General features: G+C 34.0%; 3 protein-coding genes across 6 annotated transcripts; 2 read left to right on the top strand and 1 right to left on the bottom strand.

Annotated features, from left to right (window-relative positions):
• Window positions 1–4,169: 4,169 nt before the first annotated feature.
• LOC126698985 (dihydrodipicolinate reductase-like protein CRR1, chloroplastic) lies at window positions 4,170–7,198 on the top strand. Its single transcript, XM_050396528.1, has 10 exons — window positions 4,170–4,372; window positions 4,461–4,583; window positions 4,689–4,763; window positions 4,847–4,912; window positions 5,061–5,156; window positions 5,289–5,405; window positions 6,178–6,270; window positions 6,521–6,622; window positions 6,729–6,815; window positions 6,919–7,198. The coding sequence occupies exons 1-10, from the start codon at window positions 4,262–4,264 to the stop codon at window positions 6,949–6,951; spliced, it is 903 nt and encodes a 300-aa protein (XP_050252485.1). The 5' UTR covers window positions 4,170–4,261; the 3' UTR covers window positions 6,952–7,198.
• LOC126698986 (protein COFACTOR ASSEMBLY OF COMPLEX C SUBUNIT B CCB2, chloroplastic) lies at window positions 4,916–13,133 on the bottom strand. 4 transcript variants are annotated; one of them, XM_050396531.1, is made up of 10 exons: window positions 12,847–13,132; window positions 12,627–12,745; window positions 12,469–12,540; window positions 10,965–11,108; window positions 10,576–10,729; window positions 9,122–9,313; window positions 8,526–8,989; window positions 6,684–7,025; window positions 6,140–6,236; window positions 4,916–5,362 (listed from the first exon to the last, which is right to left on the bottom strand). In XM_050396531.1, exons 1-7 carry the CDS (start codon window positions 13,028–13,030, stop codon window positions 8,979–8,981), a joined length of 876 nt encoding a protein of 291 aa, XP_050252488.1. In that variant the 5' UTR covers window positions 13,031–13,132; the 3' UTR covers window positions 4,916–5,362; window positions 6,140–6,236; window positions 6,684–7,025; window positions 8,526–8,978. The 4 variants fall into 4 exon arrangements, with proteins under 4 accessions (XP_050252488.1, XP_050252487.1, XP_050252489.1 ...); XM_050396530.1 differs by having other exon boundaries at window positions 8,526–8,814; XM_050396532.1 differs by lacking the exon at window positions 8,526–8,989 and having other exon boundaries at window positions 12,847–13,131.
• A 2,912-nt stretch (window positions 13,134–16,045) lies between these two features.
• LOC126700774 (uncharacterized) lies at window positions 16,046–16,603 on the top strand. Its single transcript, XM_050398962.1, has one exon. The coding sequence runs from the start codon at window positions 16,046–16,048 to the stop codon at window positions 16,601–16,603; it is 558 nt and encodes a 185-aa protein (XP_050254919.1).
• Window positions 16,604–18,841: the final 2,238 nt, after the last annotated feature.

Here is an 18,841-nt window from a genome sequence, read left to right as displayed (position 1 = left end):
AAGTACAAGTCAACATTAATTACTGACAATCTGCATGCGGGTGTGGAGCTTGCTTAACCCTTGATTAAGAAAATCAGGTCTAAGTCAATCCCACAAGTCTTCAGCTTGATCAGGATTACTATTGCTTATCTGTCAAGGACTTCGACCCTTCATTTAATTACTATCTGTTCATGATAGGGCATCATCTGATCATCATTCATTTTGTAATCCTCTATACCTAGTTACCTACATTTTCATTATTATTTACTTTTGGCTGGCTAGATTCTAGACTAACATCTTGTTTGGTTTGTAGTATAGTAGAAGGCAAGGAAATGGGTAACAAAGAAAATAAATGAAATCCATTGTTTAGTTAATAGGAAACAGAAAAGGAATGGTACGGAATAGCTTTCCATGGGACCTCCATTTTTCACCTTTTTGGACTTATGTTTAATTGGAAAGAAAATGAGAGTAATCATTTGAATTTTTATATTAAAATTACGTTTATACTATTATATTGAATAAGAGCATGTTTGGATCCACGGCTGCGTTTTTGGATCTGCGTTTTTGTTCTTTTTTTTTTTTTTTTTTTTGGTTTTCACGCGTTTTTGGAGTATTGCGGTTATGAACAGTAACCGCAAATCTTGACTTTCTGCAATGAACAGTGCACATGTGCACTGTTCACGGACCCACAAATTTCATTTTTTTCATTAAAAATGGGTCCCACAGCACTATTCACACATTTAAAAATTATTTTGCTACAGTGTTTTCAGTTTTCAATTTTCAGTTTCAGCAAAATAAGTTCTATCTAAACACACACTAAATTGATTTATAAGGGAAAAACAACAATTTATGGGGTCTTTTGTGAGGGGGAGTCCCAAAACCTTTGGTTCAACAATAAATTTTCAATAGACTAGTTAAAATTGATTACGTGTATTAAAATAATACTTGTTAACATTTCCTTACTTAATTTATTGTCTTTTTTTTAATTACTTATACCAGTCTTATTTTAGGGCTTTTTCTATCTCTTTTCATTTCATTGACTTGAATTAAAATACTTTTTACGTGCTTGTGCATCAATTACTTTTTTTTGTGCATTGACTCTTTCCTATCTTTTCCTAGATATGAATCACTCCTATATTGCCTCACTTAACCAACATTTTAGTTGCACTTTTTTATAGAGAAAAAAGTTTTACTACATACAAGGTTTTGTGACAGCAAAAAGAAAGCAACATATGTTCAAGAATTATATGTAATGCACATGATCAGGTGGTCCCAAAGACACTTGTCTCTTTTTTTTGCTGCCATATAACCTTGTATGCAGCAATTGCTACATACTTGTATGTAGCAAAACCTTTCCGTTTTATGAACATACAAGGGGAGAGGGAATAATGTCTTAAAGAAACTGACAGTGGTGCATATCCAAAATGGCCTAATTCTTGGATACATAGCACAAATTTTAAACATCTTTAACTCATACTCATTTTTCCATATGGGATTAACCCACTGTTTTTTCTTTTGAAAATACTAAGTATTTTAACACAAACACAAGGAGAGAAGAATTTTTTATACAATATAGTGTAGCTAATCTTATAACAGTCTTATAAAACTTTTTTTTTCTTGAACTTAATAGATATTCTACAATCACGCCATACTTCTAATGCACATGTATGCTTCATCCACCTTACTCTTATTCAATAATTCACAATTTTTTTCTCTTCACACTGAAATTATTGATCCAAAATATTAAAATGCTAACTCTCCAATACCTTTTAATAGTCAAATCTCACTACTATATAATCTTTATTTCTTCTTTTATTAAAGTTACACGTCATGTACTTTATTTTAGAGTTACTTACCCTTTAAGCCTCTAGATTTCAGAGTATCCCTCTAGTTTTTCAACCTGGAGTTAACTTCATGTCTAGTTTAATTTACTAGAACTATATCATCTACAAAAGAACATACAATAAGGAAGTTCATCTTCAATCCGTCTAGTACGTTCATTCATAACCAATATAAAGAGATATGGACTTAAAATTATATTCTTGTTGCAAAGCTATTGTATTAAGAAACTCACTTATGATATTCTCCACTTGTTCTCTCTTTTCCCCCTTTCTTTTCCTCTCTTCATTCAAACAAACATATGGAAAAGTATTTATTTTTCTCTCACTTCCCTTTTCTATTTCCTTTCCTTTCCCCCATTGTCTTCTTTTTTTTTTCTTTTTCTTTTTTTTTTTGAGGTTGTTACCAAACATGGTGCTAAGTTTATTACCCAAGTAATTTAATTCCTTGCTGTCAAACAACGTCAAAGAAGTGCTAATTGCAGGATACAAAACTGGGGACACTCTTTTTGTTTGTTCTCATCCAATTCATGGATTTAATATTTTTCAAAATATCATATTTAATTTAATCCAATAAAAATTGGGTCTCATCCAATACCATGTGTAACATAAGTGTTACACATTATGCAACAAACTCTAATCATGTGGTTTATTATTATAAATGCATTAAACTATATTAAAATCATTTGTTCTATGTGAAACTCTATTATTGAAGTTCCAACAAATTTAAAAATTAGGAATTTTATTATTAAAAATTTCAAGAACTTTAAAAAGGTACGTTACTTATTTTAAATTATTTTAATAATTAAGTAAAATTTGGAATCTGTTTTCACATTATGCGTTTTCTTTATGTAACTTAAGAATATTTTTTTTCTTTTATTTTAATTTTGATTTTATTACTTAAATTTGATATTAATGATTTTTTTAATATATATTCTTTAGTTAACCCATGCATCAAACATGTGTATTAATGTAATGCTAGTATTGCCAAGATGCAAGTGTTGGGTGTACACATGTGAATAAAGTCCCACATTGAATAAAGATTAGAAAATGAGTAGTTTTTTTTTTTTTTTTTTTACAATATAGAATTTCTACTCTAGCCTAATCTAAGAGTATATGTGTGTGAAACTCCCTCCTGGAGACTTGAACTCTAACTCTTACCCCCCACACCTCACAAGCATTTATACTTGTGGAGTAACCACCGCATGCGTTGATAGAAAATGAGTAGTTAATATAATATAATTGTACACATATCCATTGGGCTTAGGCCTTTTGGGTTAAAGTTTGTCTCTATATGTTATATTAATTATTCAAGGAAGCACCCCAATGTGTTTATCTTCCCAACAAGTGGTGTCAGAGCCCATGGTGGTGTGGGGCAAATGTGGCAAGGTTATCGAGGTTCCTTTTGTAGTTGGAGTAGGAACGGGGTGTGTATACTTAAAGCCCTTTCTCAAATAGAGCATGGCGGGTCCCTTTTACAATTAGAGTGGGGACAGTATATTACACCAAGCAAGTCCATAAAACCCACACAAACGATCTTGGAAAAGGCCCAACAAAAGAGTATTATTGTCAATGGTGCTAGACAACGATGAGGTGTGAGGTTCCCATGGAGGATAAAAGATGTGCGGGGTTGACACATGAAGGCGCATGGATGATGCACTAGTAAAGGAAAAAGCTCATTAGGCAAGGGGGAGCGAGTAGGACTTATTCATGGCCCACAGAGAGGTCTTGAAACTCATAGAGAGGTAAAGACTCACACGTGAGGGGCAGATTGTTGGGTGTACAAGTGTGAGTAAAGTCCCACATTGGATAAAGATTAAAAGAATGAGTAGTTAATATAACATAATTGAGCACATACCCATTGAGCTTAGGCATTTTGGGTTAAAGTGTGTCTCTATATGTTACATTAATTATTCAAGGAAGCTCCCCAATGTGTTTATCTCCCCAACAGCAAGAGCCTTATAACTCAACTAGTTGCCACCTCTTAGTGTTTCCAACGAAGACATCTAGGATTCAATTTCCCCCCCCCCCCCCCCCTTTTAACATTTTCAACAGAAATATCCAGGATTCAAATCTCTACCTTCAACTATTGGTGTATAAAAAAAAAGGTAATTATTATTATTCTTATTGATCCAGCAAGCTAGTAATTGTTAATTTGTTACTTATTTTTTGTTTTTTTTATAGAGAATCTGATAAATTGTTACTCTGCGGTAGTTATTTAGCACGATTCCTTTGCCACACATGTGCCACTCGGCATTAGCTGCTAGGAAAAATTACAAAACATGCATCCTTGTCAGGCTATAGAATTCCCTCCAAAAACTGACCAATAAAAGCTCATAAACCTTATCTCAATACAAAAAGTAGCATATGGTTAGGAAAACAGGCTTATCCTCTTATGAAGAAGACCCAGTTCGGCTTCGAAGTAGTAGAGCTTTTGAACAGCCATGGCAACCTTGAGCTGTCACTTTCACCCTACAGTCTACAAGAGTTCTCCAAGTACTAAAGCTAGACCTTCCATCCTTTGCTCAATGCAGCCCTCTCAAAGTAATGTCAAGGTAACACTTCAATGTCTCTTTTTTCTTTTTCCTCCATACAAAATTATATTTGAAACTGAGTTCTCTCTCTCTGTCATGTGAGGTATAGGTTATTGTAAATGGAGCAGCAAAGGAAATAGGAAGGGCAGCAGTAATTGCAGTGACTAAAGCTAGAGGAATGGAGGTGGCTGGTGCAGTGGATTCATATCTAGTAGGAGAAGATATTGGGAAGGTTTCCTTTCTTTTACTAATTTGCTGATTGCTTATTGGGGGTCTTTATTCATGAAACTTATGTTTTTTCCCAACCCCTTGTGATCTTTTTTCATTCTTTAAGTAGGTATGTGACATGGAAGAGCCTCTAGAAATTCCCATAATAAATGACCTCACCATGGTATTAGGTTCCATATCTCAGGTAATGTAATACTCAAATGACCTCTCTATGTCTCTCAGGGTTTAGTAAAATTAACCTTATACAGTTATACTCCATTTTGGTAGTCAAAAGCAACAGGAGTTGTCATTGATTTCACTGACCCTTCGACAGTATATGACAATGTGAAACAGGTAAAACGTAAAATCTCCCTTAATTTAAAATAAAAATATTTATTAAAAAAAAAAATCTGATTCATAACAGAAGTATTTTATAATTGAACTTATAAAGCATTACAAAATCTAATCTAATTGCCTATGGCTCGTTTCTATATCCTATTAGGCAACAGCATTTGGGATGAAAAGTGTAGTTCATGTGCCTCGAATTAAGCTTGATACGGTAGCTGCATTGTCCGGATTATGTGAGAAAGCCAGCACGGTGAGCACAGGGTGAGAGGTTATAACAGTTGAACTGGCCTTGATTTTTCAATTTGAGTTTTACATCTTAAAACATTTCAACTATTTCTTTCTTCTTTTTGGCATTCAATATTTCAATCTCTGCTGCTCTCAGGGTTGTCTTGTTGCTCCGACTCTATCCATAGGATCTATACTTCTCCAACAAGCAGCAATATCGGCTTCCTTCCACTACAACAACGTTGAAATTGTGGAATCAAGGGCAAGTCCAGCGGTAATACAGATCGTTTTACTTATAAGATTTTAACTAGTCAAGAAAAGTCATTCAGATTCCATGAATATCTATGTAACTGTTTCAGAGTTTATTTTTAAGAAAGTTCATAAAGGAATTTTTCACATAAACATATTTGGAAAACAAATATAGACCCAACACTCTTTAGAACATCTTAAATATATAGCAATTTACTAATCCTTTCATCTGTCTTTTCCAATTAGTTTTTCTTTTTATTTACAATACTTGAAAGGTTATGATGATCTTTAGACAGCTTCTGACAAACTTGTATATTAAGTAAGAAGTACCAGAAAAGGGAAAATAATAATAATCGAACATTTTGCTACATTATGCCATTACAGTCACCTATTTCTTGGTGTGTGTGTGTGTGTGTGTGTATGCATCAAGAAAAAATGAGTTGAACTACCATTCTGGGTCATTTTAATCATTTTGAATCTTATTGATTGATATGTCAGCCCAAATGCTAGGAAAAGAAAATTTTATATTGCAGCATTCACATATGATGTGCATATACCTCATTTGAAATCCATTCTTCAACCATTTTTATTTTTTCCCATTTAATTATTCATTTATGTGTTCCATAAAGTATTCTCCGTTTGTAAATAAGCATACCTAAATGCAGACACTACCCGACAAATATTAGACTATGCATTGCTTACTCTCTGCCATCATATATTTAACAATTGAATCCAAGTTCTAGTAAGAGATAACAATACCTTGCACACTAAATACTAAAATTGTCTTTGATGGCCAGGATCTTCCATCGCCAAATGCCACCCAGATTGCCAATAACCTCTCCAATCTTGGCCAGATCTACAATAGACAAGATATTTCAACTGACGTTCTGGTAAGCCCAACAGAGAATTCATTTAAATTGGTCCTAGATTGAATCTAAATCACAAAGAGGTCTTACCCTTGGGATCTGGGATTTGAGGCTTATATAGGCTTATGTATGTATGTTATAGCAAAATTGTAAATGAAAAAGAAAAATTAAAATAAAGATGAAAGGTCTAGATTTTATAAAATCAAATCAGTATGAAACATTTGACAGAAGCCCATTTAAAACAAATCACATTATTTTTCTGTTTTCCTGAAAGGCAAGGGGTCAAGTTCTAGGAGAAGATGGGGTTCGAGTGCACAGCTTAGTCCTTCCAGGATTGGTTTCCAGTACAACAGTCCACTTCTCTGGCCCAGGAGAGGTGCGTTTGTGGTTTTCCTTTTTTGTTTTTGTTTTGAGAAGTATGGACTTGAACAATTTACCTTTATTACCCTGCTAATCTGATCCTTAAATACTGCTTGCCACAGATTTACTCTCTCAAACATGATATCACTAATGTGCAATGTCTCATGCCAGGCCTAATCTTGGCCATTAGAAAGGTCGTGCGCCTTAAGGTAACCAATCAAATACCATTTTATCTTTTATTTTCTTCAAGCATTCTGCTTTTGTCCATCTCCAAAGTAAGAATAGTCCTTCCCTTCTTCATTATTCTTGCAGAATCTGGTGTATGGCTTGGAGAAATTTTTGTAGAACACCACTACTTCTATCTCCAAAATCTGGAACCTTAACCTGGGTGTTAATCAAAAGATCCATACCATATCATCCTGCAAACAAAGATTTGAAAGAGGAAGGTCAGATAAGAGAAACAGCAGAGGGGGAAAAATCCTTTTCTTTTCTTTTAATGAGTTGTAATTTACTGAACATATGAGAGACATTAAAGTTTTGTGGAATACAATTGGAATACAACATGATTAATGAAGGCCGATTTTCATGCATAGATTGCAAAGTCTTTTCTCAGATATCACATAGTCAATATAATCAAAGCAGATACTTCTGGCAATTTATCTGTTACTTGGCTCCAAATGATTACTTTCAGTTCAAGGGACTAGAATAATGATCAAAATCTTGCAAGAGCTACTTTAACCAACCAGCTGTAGAAGTCCCAAGACTATTTGTACCTCATTGCAACTAATTTCAGCTCTAGCAATAGAATTTAGGAGAAAATTTCCTTTCTTGAGCAATAACCATCACTAATGCATTCTCTTCTATATACTGTTTAAAACAATTGAAAAAATAAAATAAAATAAATAGTGCATTCACTCTTGCACTATTTAGGGTTTTTTTTTTTTTTTTTTTTTTTTTTTTTTTTAAGTCTTGCTCCCTATCCAAGTAAAGAAATGGAAATATAATATTTTAGGTCATAACACATCACTTGTATCTACTTCCATTACAGAACCTGAAGAAGATCCCATTACATTGGACCTGCTTAGATCATCCAGACACTAGAGCATAGATATGTTTGATCAAGACTATATAATATGTTTCACCATTATGGATCTTATTATAATCCTTTCCAGCATAGATAATACATATTGAACTTGAAAATTTAATGAAAATAACTAATTAAATTGTCAACCACAAGTTAAAATTAATAAGGAAAAAACAGATTCAACAATTTTTAAGGGGTACAGCCACAGTTTCACACACATCCCATGCGAAGGCCAAGTTTTGCATTTGAGGACTTAGTATTAGTCAGAGCTGCCAATCTAAAAATATATACATTAACAATGATATTATACTAAAGTCTTGAGGAAACAATACTTTGTCCAAGTGATTATTTAATTTTACAATTAGAAACGGATATTCTATCAAGAATCCCCATAACATTTAAACATTATGGTTTGGCCAAGGTGAAAAAACATCTTTCTCCTAAAGGCATTTGCAATTAAAAATAAGAAGGAATTAAATTCAATCAATCAGTTGTTGAATGAATGGAGGAGAAGCACGATGTTTTTTGAAAGTATGGCAAATATGAGATGATGAGATTTAACTTTTTATGGGGTTCTCAGCAAGATTGCTTCTGAAAGTCTGGCAGATTAGAGTGAATTCTTAGGTGAGGTCTAGAACAACTAAAACTGGATACTCAGCACATTATAAATTATAATTTATTACCTCATAAAAAATAAATAAATAAAACCACATCATCAATATCATATTTCATCTGGTCATTTATCACATAAAAAATCAGTTCTGTATGATCATGACTATCATGACCAGGGTATATGATGGAAAGATTTAGAGAGATCAACATTTAACAGGATTACCAAAAATCAAGAGAACGTTAATGCTTCTTGGTGACTTGATCTCTGCAAAATGCCAGGTTTCCAAGGACATGCATAGTTCAAGGAACAAATTACACACTTCTTTCTTGGAATTTTGAATATTGATGATTTTAAAGGAATGATGACTCCGCTATTATCATATAAATCGCATCCTTTCATAATTGGTGACTTCTCTAGAATTGCTGAGCTGATCACCAATGTAGCATACAAACCAAACAGATACATGCTTTGATAATGTTTCTTTTTACTCTTCTTCCTCACTCTTTTGATGCTGAAAAACATTAAAAATAGATAGTGATTATGGTATTTGGCTCTCCTCTCAAGCAAGTTGTGCACAGTTGCTTTCCTTCTAATGTTTCTGTGTGAAATAAAAAAAGAGGCCCAATCTAGCCAATCTGCCAATGCTGGATTAAACTAAAAAACCAATAGCCATTTTCAGACTGCACCTGCGTAACCGGTCATGACAAAGGCATGCACACAGTAATAAGAAAGAAAATCTTTCAAATAGAACTTTATGTTGATATAACACATCCATAACTTGTTCAAAATTTCTTACAAATCCATAGACAAGTTCTTACCTCCAAATTTGTTTGCAAGAGCTCCTATCCAGGCTCTATCTTTATCACTATATGCATAGCTCATGCCTGAAGCCAACAGGACAAACCCTTCAATCTTTTCCATCTGATTGGCACCAGAGTTTCGAACTTGTAGCACTGGCTCTACCAGGAGAGAACGAGTCCCCTTGGGTAACATCTCCCAAAGTACAGAATCTGAAAATATTAATCAAACCTTCATATCACCCCAAGAAAACTAAAGGAAAGAGTTTAAATAACCACAGCTAAATACAAACAACTTTATTGTTGTAAATTAACAAAGTAAAAGAAGTTGAGCACTCTGGATAGCAGCAGTCCAAAATGGCTTATGCATTACTCAACAAAAAATGTATACAAAAAGAATCTCATATTGATTTTCGCCAATTTGACAAGGAAATGACATTTATGTGTCACTAACAATCAAAGGAAACCACTACAACCTTACAAGTAATACATTATATTAGGTGTTGAGTGGAATGTTGTTTTATGTTTTTAAAAGTTAAAACAAAGGTCTAGCACTCCAAAGTTCAAAAGGATAAATATTCTGCATACTGCAGAAAATCATCTTTATCATCTCTTCTTCTTTAAAAATAGAAAATAAAAGCAATGGGAATAAAAGTACATGATAAATAATAACTATTTCTTCAAGTAACCCAAGGGGATTGCTGCACCTAATAATGATAAAGAGCATGGATTTGGTTGAAGGATTGAAAAAAACAGATCAATCTCCTTCTGACCTCAGTTCTAGTTCTTTTTCAAAATTGAGAAAAGAACACATCCAAAAGACCTCTTGTGGGCATGTGTAGTGTGTGTTATATGCAGAAATGAAAAAAGAAGCTATATTTTCTCCTAGCAAGAATTTATGAGAGAGCCTGCTAATGCCAAGAAAATCCATTTAGGTAGGTAAGCAGGGGAAGGGAATTGAAGTGGGACAATATTTCAGGAAGGAATATACCCACGTATCTGGAAATATCAGTATGAGACCCAACCAGCAAGGGTAGCTGACATCTCCAACAGAAAAACTCATAACCAAAAAGTGAAATTTCATTCAAAAACAACAGCTACACAGAGAAGCAATACACTTTTAAACAGTGAAAATAGGACCATTAGAATGCAAATGATTTTGCCAACCAAATAAATTTCAGAGGAAAAAGGAACTATATACCATATCTTAAAACTTGGAAGAACAAATAAAGATTTCCATTAACTATATATTTCTATTCAAACGTAAATTGATAATTTTGTGCTTAACAATTCAACTTGCTCATCCTTTGTGTTTGTAGCTACATAGGGGAAGATAAATTTTTATATCCTTGTAATAATCTGATTTATAGATTTTTTTTTTTTTTTACTTCCATGTTAAATTAACAAGATCCAGTCACAAATTTTAAATTATTTTCTTTACCAAATAAATAAAATGATGTCCAACTTATGGTTACCTGAGCTCTGAGGAAAATAAAGAGTATCCTTTATATTTTCCAGGCCAATCCTTCCCATCTGTCTTCTAAACCAAGCAAGTAAATTTGTTTTTGATACCTCTTCCGGTGTGTTCCAGTAGCCACGCGCACATAATTCTCCTCGAAATGAAATTAACTGAAAATATGAAACAATAAATGCTTCAGAAAGATTGATAACTTGAAAATAACATTCATATTTATAACGAATTTTAGCCTACATAAAAATTTAAAATAAAATAAAGCTCTCATGCAAAACTTCATAAGTACATAATTCATAGTACGCACCCCCCCCCCCCCCCAAACCCTCTCTTGCATGGCCCATTTCCAAGTGTTTGATTACAAAAGTAATACATGATAATGGGATGATATACCACAGCTATGGTGTTTGTATTGCGAAGCAAGATGTATGTTGCCCAAGCCAGGTCCTCCTTCAAACTATCTGATATATTTTGTGACATGACAAATATTTGCTCAGTGCCTTCAGGGATAGTTGCTTGATCAGCTGGACTAGCACCCTGCAAAAAAATTTACATTACCTGGTTTACCAATATATTAAGTACTAAGTAGGGATCAATAGCACTGAGCTAATGGTGGCATTGCATAATTATGAATTATTATGTGTGTGGATTCTTGGGTTCAATCTCTCAACATATTACACTTCGTTGTATTACCATCAATAATATTTAGCATGAATTGGACATTCACACTGCCCGATAGAGTGGGGGGCATTTTATTTGTTTTCCGTGTACTTTTTTTTTCTTTTAATCTGGAGATGTTATTAACTCGTCTTAACCATAACATAAATTTATTATCATTGTTTATTCCATCATCTATGTTCTAATGAAACCATTAACTAAATCATTTTGGCAATCTTCAATCTTTCCAGAGCATGTGACTACAAACATTTGAATTATAGCCAATAATTTCAAACAATTGCAGGGTGGCACAAAGTATATAGGAACTGTTGGCATGTAAAACACACCATGAATTTCTATCTTCAGAGAAACTTCACATCCGACTTCTCCAGCTTAAGGAAGATAGCTTTTTACGAAAGTCAAATTCAATTTCGAATTGAAAATTAGGCTACAACTGCATGCCTTCAGCCTTAACAAATTTGTCTGGACTCCCCTAACTGGTATCATAGACACCAAAAAGAGTTTTAAGCCCTTCACATCTCTAAATGAAAATCTCTATAACAAGTCATTTAAGCACAATATGTTAGCACAGGTCAAAGGGATTTGTCCGAGCATCCAAAAATGGGTTGATTGCACTTTCTCCCCTTGACTCTAGTGCAGTTGCAGTCTCCCCCCTAAACTAATGGTAATAAGCATATTGCTTCTAGCTGTTAGGATTTCCGTCACATTTAAAGGAAAAGTAAAAAAATTTCAAAATTTTTGATGTAAATCCTATCAGCAATGGCCGAAGTGCTTATTACCAATAGTTTAGGAGGGTAATTGCTTAATTCAGTAGTTAAGGGGGGACATTGCAATTGCACCATATTTAAAGGGGGGAAAGTGGGATTTGCGCTTATAATAATCCAATCCATCAAACTCGAGCTAATATGAACCAACAATACCACGGACACACCCAATTTCACTACTTGTTGAAGTGGTCGATTGTGAGTGGTTAAAAAAAAAAAGTTTAAGGGTCCATGTAAAAAGTGTTGGGCAAAAAGTGTTCACCACTCATAATCAACCACTTTTTTGTATCTCGTGAAATTAAGTGTGTGCTAGATTTATTCAATATCAACCCCAAAAAACTAGAACAGAATGTTATAAAATGAACAGCGTCCCCCAAAAAATAAACTGAAAATCATCAAGTAATGACAAAACCATACAAGTTACAAGTGATGAAAAAGTAAAAGCAGAAAATTACCTTGAGAAATTTTCCAAGATAGGGAATTACAATTGAGAATGCTGCCAATGAAAGACCCAGAGCTTCTATTCTCTGTTGAAACCCAAAAAACAAAATTCAAAGGAAAACCCAAGAAGTGAAAGAAAGAAAGAAAGAAAAGGGTTTGGTGGGTGACTCACAAGCTGTGGCAGAGTGGTAGTAGAAGAATCTGAACCCACGAAATGGTTGAGAATGAGAAGCGAACCAAACCCGTACCCGATCCATCTGGGTAAATAAGACTCGTCCAACCCAGGTATACCTGAAACCCCAACAACAAAAACAACCTTAAAATTAATAATTACAAAGCACATACATTAAAAATACACACACATATTTATAGACAGACAGAGAGAGAGAGACCGAGAGTGAAGCGAAGTACGGAGAGGTTGAGTTGTTGTTGCTGTTGATTTGTGGGAGTTTGAGAATTTTGATTGCGAGCAGAGATTGATGTGGATTTTGAGGTTGTTTTTTTGGCGGGGAATTGGGGTCGCATTTTCAACTGAATTAACGGATTAAAACACATTGACACTGCGTTGGTAGACATTTTCTTTCTCTCTCTCTCTCTCTCTCTCTCTCCGTGTGGGAAATTTTGTTCGTCGTCGTTGTTGTTGTTGTTGTTGTAGCAGCAAGCGCAAATGAATTAGTTAATAATTTAGGCAAATCATGCATACCATCCGAATAGACTATAGTACATAGTCTTAAAGATCTTTGTTGAATCTTAGCTTATTCCAAAACTAACCAATGTCTTGATATGATTATAAAAAATAATTATTAATTGTGGGTTTTGATTTAAATGAAAAATTAAAATTATTTTACTATTTAGTTTATTTTTATTACTATTCATAGTCCTACTGTATTTTTTGGCATTATTCATGTGCTCATTGTACTATTTCAACTAACTTTTACTTTTATCTACAGTACTTTTAGTAATAATTTTTTAATTTCAGCAAGATAAGTGGTATCCAAATATACCCTAAGTAAATACTATAAATTGAAATTATCTCTAAAAAAAACCTAAAATGCACGAACACAGACACGGATACGGATACAGACACAGGTAAGACACTGTGACACGAGTAATTTTTAAAAAATTATAACATGAAAGTACCAGTATGACACGGGTACAAAGTAAATACATGGATATGACATCCTAAATAAAGTATTCGTGCTTTCTAAAAAATTTTTAAAAAATAATTTAAAAAAAAAAAAAAAAAAACCCTTTCTTATGGTTAGTTTTAAGAAGTGTTTTCATTTATTTAGTAGAAATTGATGATATTACATGTACCAACGTCACCTATCATTAAGATGTAGTTGAAGAAAGAGATTGTTTTGACAATAAGAGCGGCATCAATAATTTATCCTATTAATTATTATTAGATGGTGACAAGGGGAAGGGAACCATTATCATTTTGCATTCCTAGATTCCATAAAACCCCAACAACCAAAAAACAAATAAAATTGAGGAAGAAGATTCCTAAAATTGAAAAGTTTTCTTAAGTATGATTGAAACTTTTATATTTTGATAGCAGAATGAGAATTCCCATTTAGTGCACGTGGTAAATAAAAAAAGACAAAATTTAGCTACAAAATTTGTTGTAGCCTATGACTACAACTTTAGTCAATAAAATAAATATTGCTATGTATTTTGAAAATCTAACTATTAAATTGTATGTTCTTTATACTCTTAATACACATGTCAAATTTTGTATCAATCGGATATTATTTACTATATGATCTATAAACTTATATTTTATGCATAATTTGAAACTACAAAAATACAACTTAAACAATTTCTTGATGACATAGCTATTAATCTTTAATTTTCTAGAAATTTGGCAAACATGAAAGATATAAGAAGAAGATGTAATCCAACGGTGAATTTGTTAAATTTCACTTCCAATAAAAAGATATTGAATAAGGTTGTGACTTATTTTGTAACAAAACTTTGTCCAATAAAAAATATAATGTTTTTATTTTTTTATATTATAAAATTATACATGGTATCAATAATCAATTATGTCAATAATCAACGATTTTCATTATGTATATTGTGGCATGCAAAAAGCAAAAGAACAAACTTTAAGACTTAAAGGATGAGTTTGCTGTTTGCTATCACAATTAATTTCTTTAGAGATGGGAAGTCAAGTCTATTTTAGAATACCCAATACAAAGATCAAGAAGGCTTATGTTATAGAATTAAGAGAGATATGATATTTATTTCATTGATGTTCATTTGAAAGTTAATTAAAAAAAAAAAACAAGTGTTGATCCTCAGGTCTACTCCGAGGAAGATATTACAAAATAGATGAACTCTCTTTCTTTCTTTCTTTTTTACTCCCTTTTTTCCTCTCCCTCTTCAGATGTTTTATCTTGCTTTATATATCCAAATTAAATGCATCTGGTTTCTACACTTGGAGGGTTGGGATCACACTCCTACCATTCTTATCCCATCCAGAACATACCAGTAAACTTTACACTAAAATCTTAGTTGTGCCACCACTATTCATGGTTACTTCCTCATTAATGCGGCCAGAGAAGTAGTTGTCTTGTATTTAATTCGGAGGGGATGACTTCTATAGCTTTCTTTCTTCATCCTTCTCACATTTCGTGCCAAATCAGTTTTCTTTCCTTTAGGTGGTTTAGCTCTGTGCCCCTTATACAACTAGTGCTCGTCCTTCCAAGGTCCAAAGTATGTCCTCAGAATTTTCATCAAGCAAGTTGCCCCAATCTCTCTTCAAGTCGTGAGATCTCCGCCCTAGATCGATTTATAGATTTTAGCTCCTAGGAAATAATCTTGACCGCCTATTTACCTATTTTGGATCCTCATCCCCCCACATATATTATAGTTGTAGATCCAGGTATCGTACAGACTTGGAGTTTAAATTAGCAATATTTCTATATAAAAAAATAGCCTTAGTTATTTTTTTATATAAAAGAATTAGCCATGCATAGTTAATTAGTTTATTGTTTTATAGTTAAAATATAATATATTATTAACGGTCTTCAATAGTTTTGAATAAATTATGAGATTGATAGTATAATTTTATAATTAACTTCATATTAATATTGTTATAGATATTATCCCTTAGTCCATTATGATTTGATTTAACATTGTTTTGTTATGATTTGTTCCCAAGGTAGAGTTAATGTTTTTTTTTTTTTTTTTGGGATGAATATTATATATTGTATGATTCAGATTCGGCTTATGGGTAAAGATATTTTAATATAAGATTTAATCCAATAATATATTGCAATTTGGTTCTTAAATTCATTGTCCTTTGATCTCTAAGGAGAGATGAGAGTTCAAATATAAATAAAAAATATTTATTTTGTGCAAACAGAAGGTATCCATATTTCACGCAAGGAAAAAGATGAGCTGACTTGCGGCATGAAAAAAGTTAAGAATGATTGCTTTGTGGAGTTGGAGAGAGGCTAGGTGTCGGGGTCTTCATCTCCGAGTCATAGGTTGGGAGGATGGACCAACCAAGGCTTGTTCAGAGTTAAGCTTTTAGGGGAGATACTAGGGGCATTCACGCAAGCTTTCAGCTTCGGTGATGCCATGGATGATGACAAAGGGTCTAATGATGAGGTAGAAACTCTTCGAGAGGGATTCGCTGCTGTCAGGTTGTCGAAAGATTTCAAACAGCAAATCTGGAACTCCTGGGCTAGAGTGCTCATAGTTAAGGTTTATGGGAGAGACGTGGGTTTTAGCTTTCTTCAAGCAAAGCTGTTATCCTTGTGGAAACCAACAGGGAGGCTGGATTGTGTTGGGTTAGGATATGGTTTTTTCTTAGTCAGACTATCACTGAGGGAAGATTATGAGAATGTTCTTAAGAAAGGGCCATGGTTCGTGAGTGGATACTTCCTCTCAATCAGATCGTGGGAACCAAATTTCAAACTAGAGTTGGCCAGCATGTCTTCCGTCGCAGTCTGGGTAAGGTTGAATCAGTTACCAATCGAATATTACAATGCCGAGGCTCTCCTTCAGATAGGAAGGTCCATTGGAAACGTGCTAAGAATTGACACACAAACGACAAAGGAGTCTAGAGCAAGGTTTGCTCGATTGTGTGTGCAAATAGATGTTGACAAACCTCTCATCACGACTGTTAGGTTCTAAAGTTTAGGTTTTTATGTATTTAGAACTCTAATGTGTATTGTTGGCAAACCATGATCAAAACAATGTGTTTAGAAGTGTTTAAAGCTAACTCAAAGTTATGTGTCAATGTAAAGTTGGAATCGAGTTAAAGCAGGAAGCACTGTGCCTTTCGGCCTGGCTCGATCGATCGAAGCTCGGGCTCGACCGATCGAAGCTCGGGCAGAATGTTTTTCTGCAGATTCGTCCAACTCAGCCCTATTTGTTTTAAAACGTTTTTAGGGTTTCTTATTTGTCCTAAGTATAAAAGACAAACCCTAGCCACGTTTTAGTGTTGCTCATATTTGCGATTTGTGTAAATCTCTTGTGAGATTTAGAGGAGCTTTCCTTTACACAAACTTAGAGTTTTCAAGGAGAAGATATTTTCTACACCTTGATGATCAATTCAGTTGCTGCCATTGAAACTTAAAGAAAACACAAGCGGGTGTGCTTGTAGCTGGTGGGAATCAAAGAAAGAAGGAGTCCGTGGATTTGGAGCTTGCACGTGGTCGTGTCAGTAAGTTCTACTGGTTGGTAGTAATAAGAAGTCAAGCGTGGGGGCTTGTAAGTCTTATTGTATGAATTTCGATTCTTTCAAGATAGTGGATTCAAGTTTACCTTGAGAATAGCTAGGTCAAATCCTCCCTAGGTTTTTACCGATTTGGTTTCCTGGGTGATCATATGTTGTGTTATTTATTTTTCGCTGCTTTACATGATTTGATCTTTTATATTGTGATAACCTAGACTTGTTTAATTGGACTAAGTAACAACTTGGTTAATTACCTAGGTTTAATCAATTGTTTTAGGGGTCTAAAAACTATCAAATGGTATCAGAGCGGGTAGCTTTTTTATTGTTGATCCTTTGATCACTGAGCTGATCCTTAACCCCTGTTGTCATGGAACACGGACACTCTCTAGTTATTCCTCCTCACTTTGATGGGAATAATTATGCTTACTGGAAAGTAAGGATGAAAGCATTCCTGAAATCCATTGATGAGAGGGTGTGGAACTCCGTTGAATATGGATGGGAGAAGCCCACTACTCCTGTTAGTGAGTGGGAAACTTCTCAGAAAGAAGCAGCTTCGTTTAATAACAAGCCTATGAATGCGATTTTTAACGCTGTTTCTATGGAGGAATTTAAGAGAATCTCGAATGTTGAGATTACTCATACTGCTTGGAATATCCTCCAGACTGTGCATGAAGGCACAAAGGCTGTCAAAATAAACAAATTGCAACAATTGACTTCTAAATTTGAAAGCATTAGGATGTTTGATGATGAATCTTTTGATGAATTATATGCCAAATTGAATGATATTGTTAATTCTACTTTTAACTTGGGTGAAATCTATTATCAACCTAAAATTGTTAGGAAGATTCTTAGATCTTTGACTGAAGACTTTAGACCCAAGGTGACTGCCATTACTGAAAACAAGGATATGGACTCCATCCCTGTTGATGAGCTTGTAGGATCTCTTCAATCCTATGAGTTGGATCTACCCAAAACTACCAAATCCAAATCAATGGCTCTTAAGTCAGTTGATGATGTTGAAGGTGGTGGATTTGATGATGAGCTCTCTGCTACAGAAATTACCTATCTTGCCAAGAACTTTAGAAACTTTTTCAGGAATAGCAATAGAAAGGCAAGAGGCACAAACACTGCTGAACCTAGAAATTTTAGGAAGCATGATCCCACTAAGGTTAATAACAATGATAAGCCTAGAGAAAGAGTAGGTCAATCTTCCAATAATTCCTTGGGCTCTCAGTGTTTTGGATGTCAAGGGTATGGACATATGAAATCTAAATGTCCAACCTATTTGAAGTCTAAGGGTAAGGCTATAGCTGTAACCCTTAGTGATGGTGAAGTTTCTGATCATGAGTCTGATTGTGATGAGGATGGAAACTTCATTGCTTTCACTGCTACTGCTGTAGTTGATGAGATCATATCTGTTGAAGAGAACCCTTCTGATGGAGAGCTCTCTGAAGATGCAGATCTTCAAGAGGCCTATAACAAACTTTGCAAAGTTGCTGCAAAGGATACTATGAATGTTAATCTTGGCTTGAAGAAAATTGAATCTCTTGAACTTGAAAAGAAAATTTTGCTTGTTAAATTGTTTAATGCTAATGATCTTTTGAACAATGTGAAAACTGAAAACATGCTTTTGCTTAATAAAGTTAAATCTTTGGAACTTGATTTATCTGTTGCTAGATCTGTTAGTTCTAAAC

The sequence above is a fragment of the Quercus robur genome, chromosome 9, assembly GCF_932294415.1.
Source record: "Quercus robur chromosome 9, dhQueRobu3.1, whole genome shotgun sequence".
Taxonomy (NCBI): Eukaryota; Viridiplantae; Streptophyta; class Magnoliopsida; order Fagales; family Fagaceae; genus Quercus; species Quercus robur.
The sequence above is the reverse complement of the archived record's forward strand: the minus strand, read 5'-3'. Positions and strand labels throughout refer to the sequence as shown.

What these genes read in the sequence shown, in the direction of transcription:
- LOC126698986 (XM_050396529.1), bottom strand. Translation starts at nt 13,030, where the DNA reads ATGTCTACCAACGCAGTGTCAATGTGTTTTAATCCGTTAATTCAGTTG. An exon ending in CTACCACTCTGCCACAGCTT is followed by an intron (nt 12,541 to 12,626) that starts GTGAGTCACCCA and finishes GGGTTTCAACAG; the next exon opens with AGAATAGAAGCTCTGGGTCT. An exon ending in TTATTTTCCTCAGAGCTCAG is followed by an intron (nt 9,314 to 10,575) that starts GTAACCATAAGT and finishes TAATATTTTCAG; the next exon opens with ATTCTGTACTTTGGGAGATG.
- LOC126698985 (XM_050396528.1), top strand. Translation starts at nt 4,262, where the DNA reads ATGGCAACCTTGAGCTGTCACTTTCACCCTACAGTCTACAAGAGTTCT. An exon ending in TAGGAGAAGATATTGGGAAG is followed by an intron (nt 4,584 to 4,688) that starts GTTTCCTTTCTT and finishes TTCTTTAAGTAG; the next exon opens with GTATGTGACATGGAAGAGCC. An exon ending in TATGTGAGAAAGCCAGCACG is followed by an intron (nt 5,157 to 5,288) that starts GTGAGCACAGGG and finishes TGCTGCTCTCAG; the next exon opens with GGTTGTCTTGTTGCTCCGAC.
- LOC126700774 (XM_050398962.1), top strand. Translation starts at nt 16,046, where the DNA reads ATGGATGATGACAAAGGGTCTAATGATGAGGTAGAAACTCTTCGAGAG.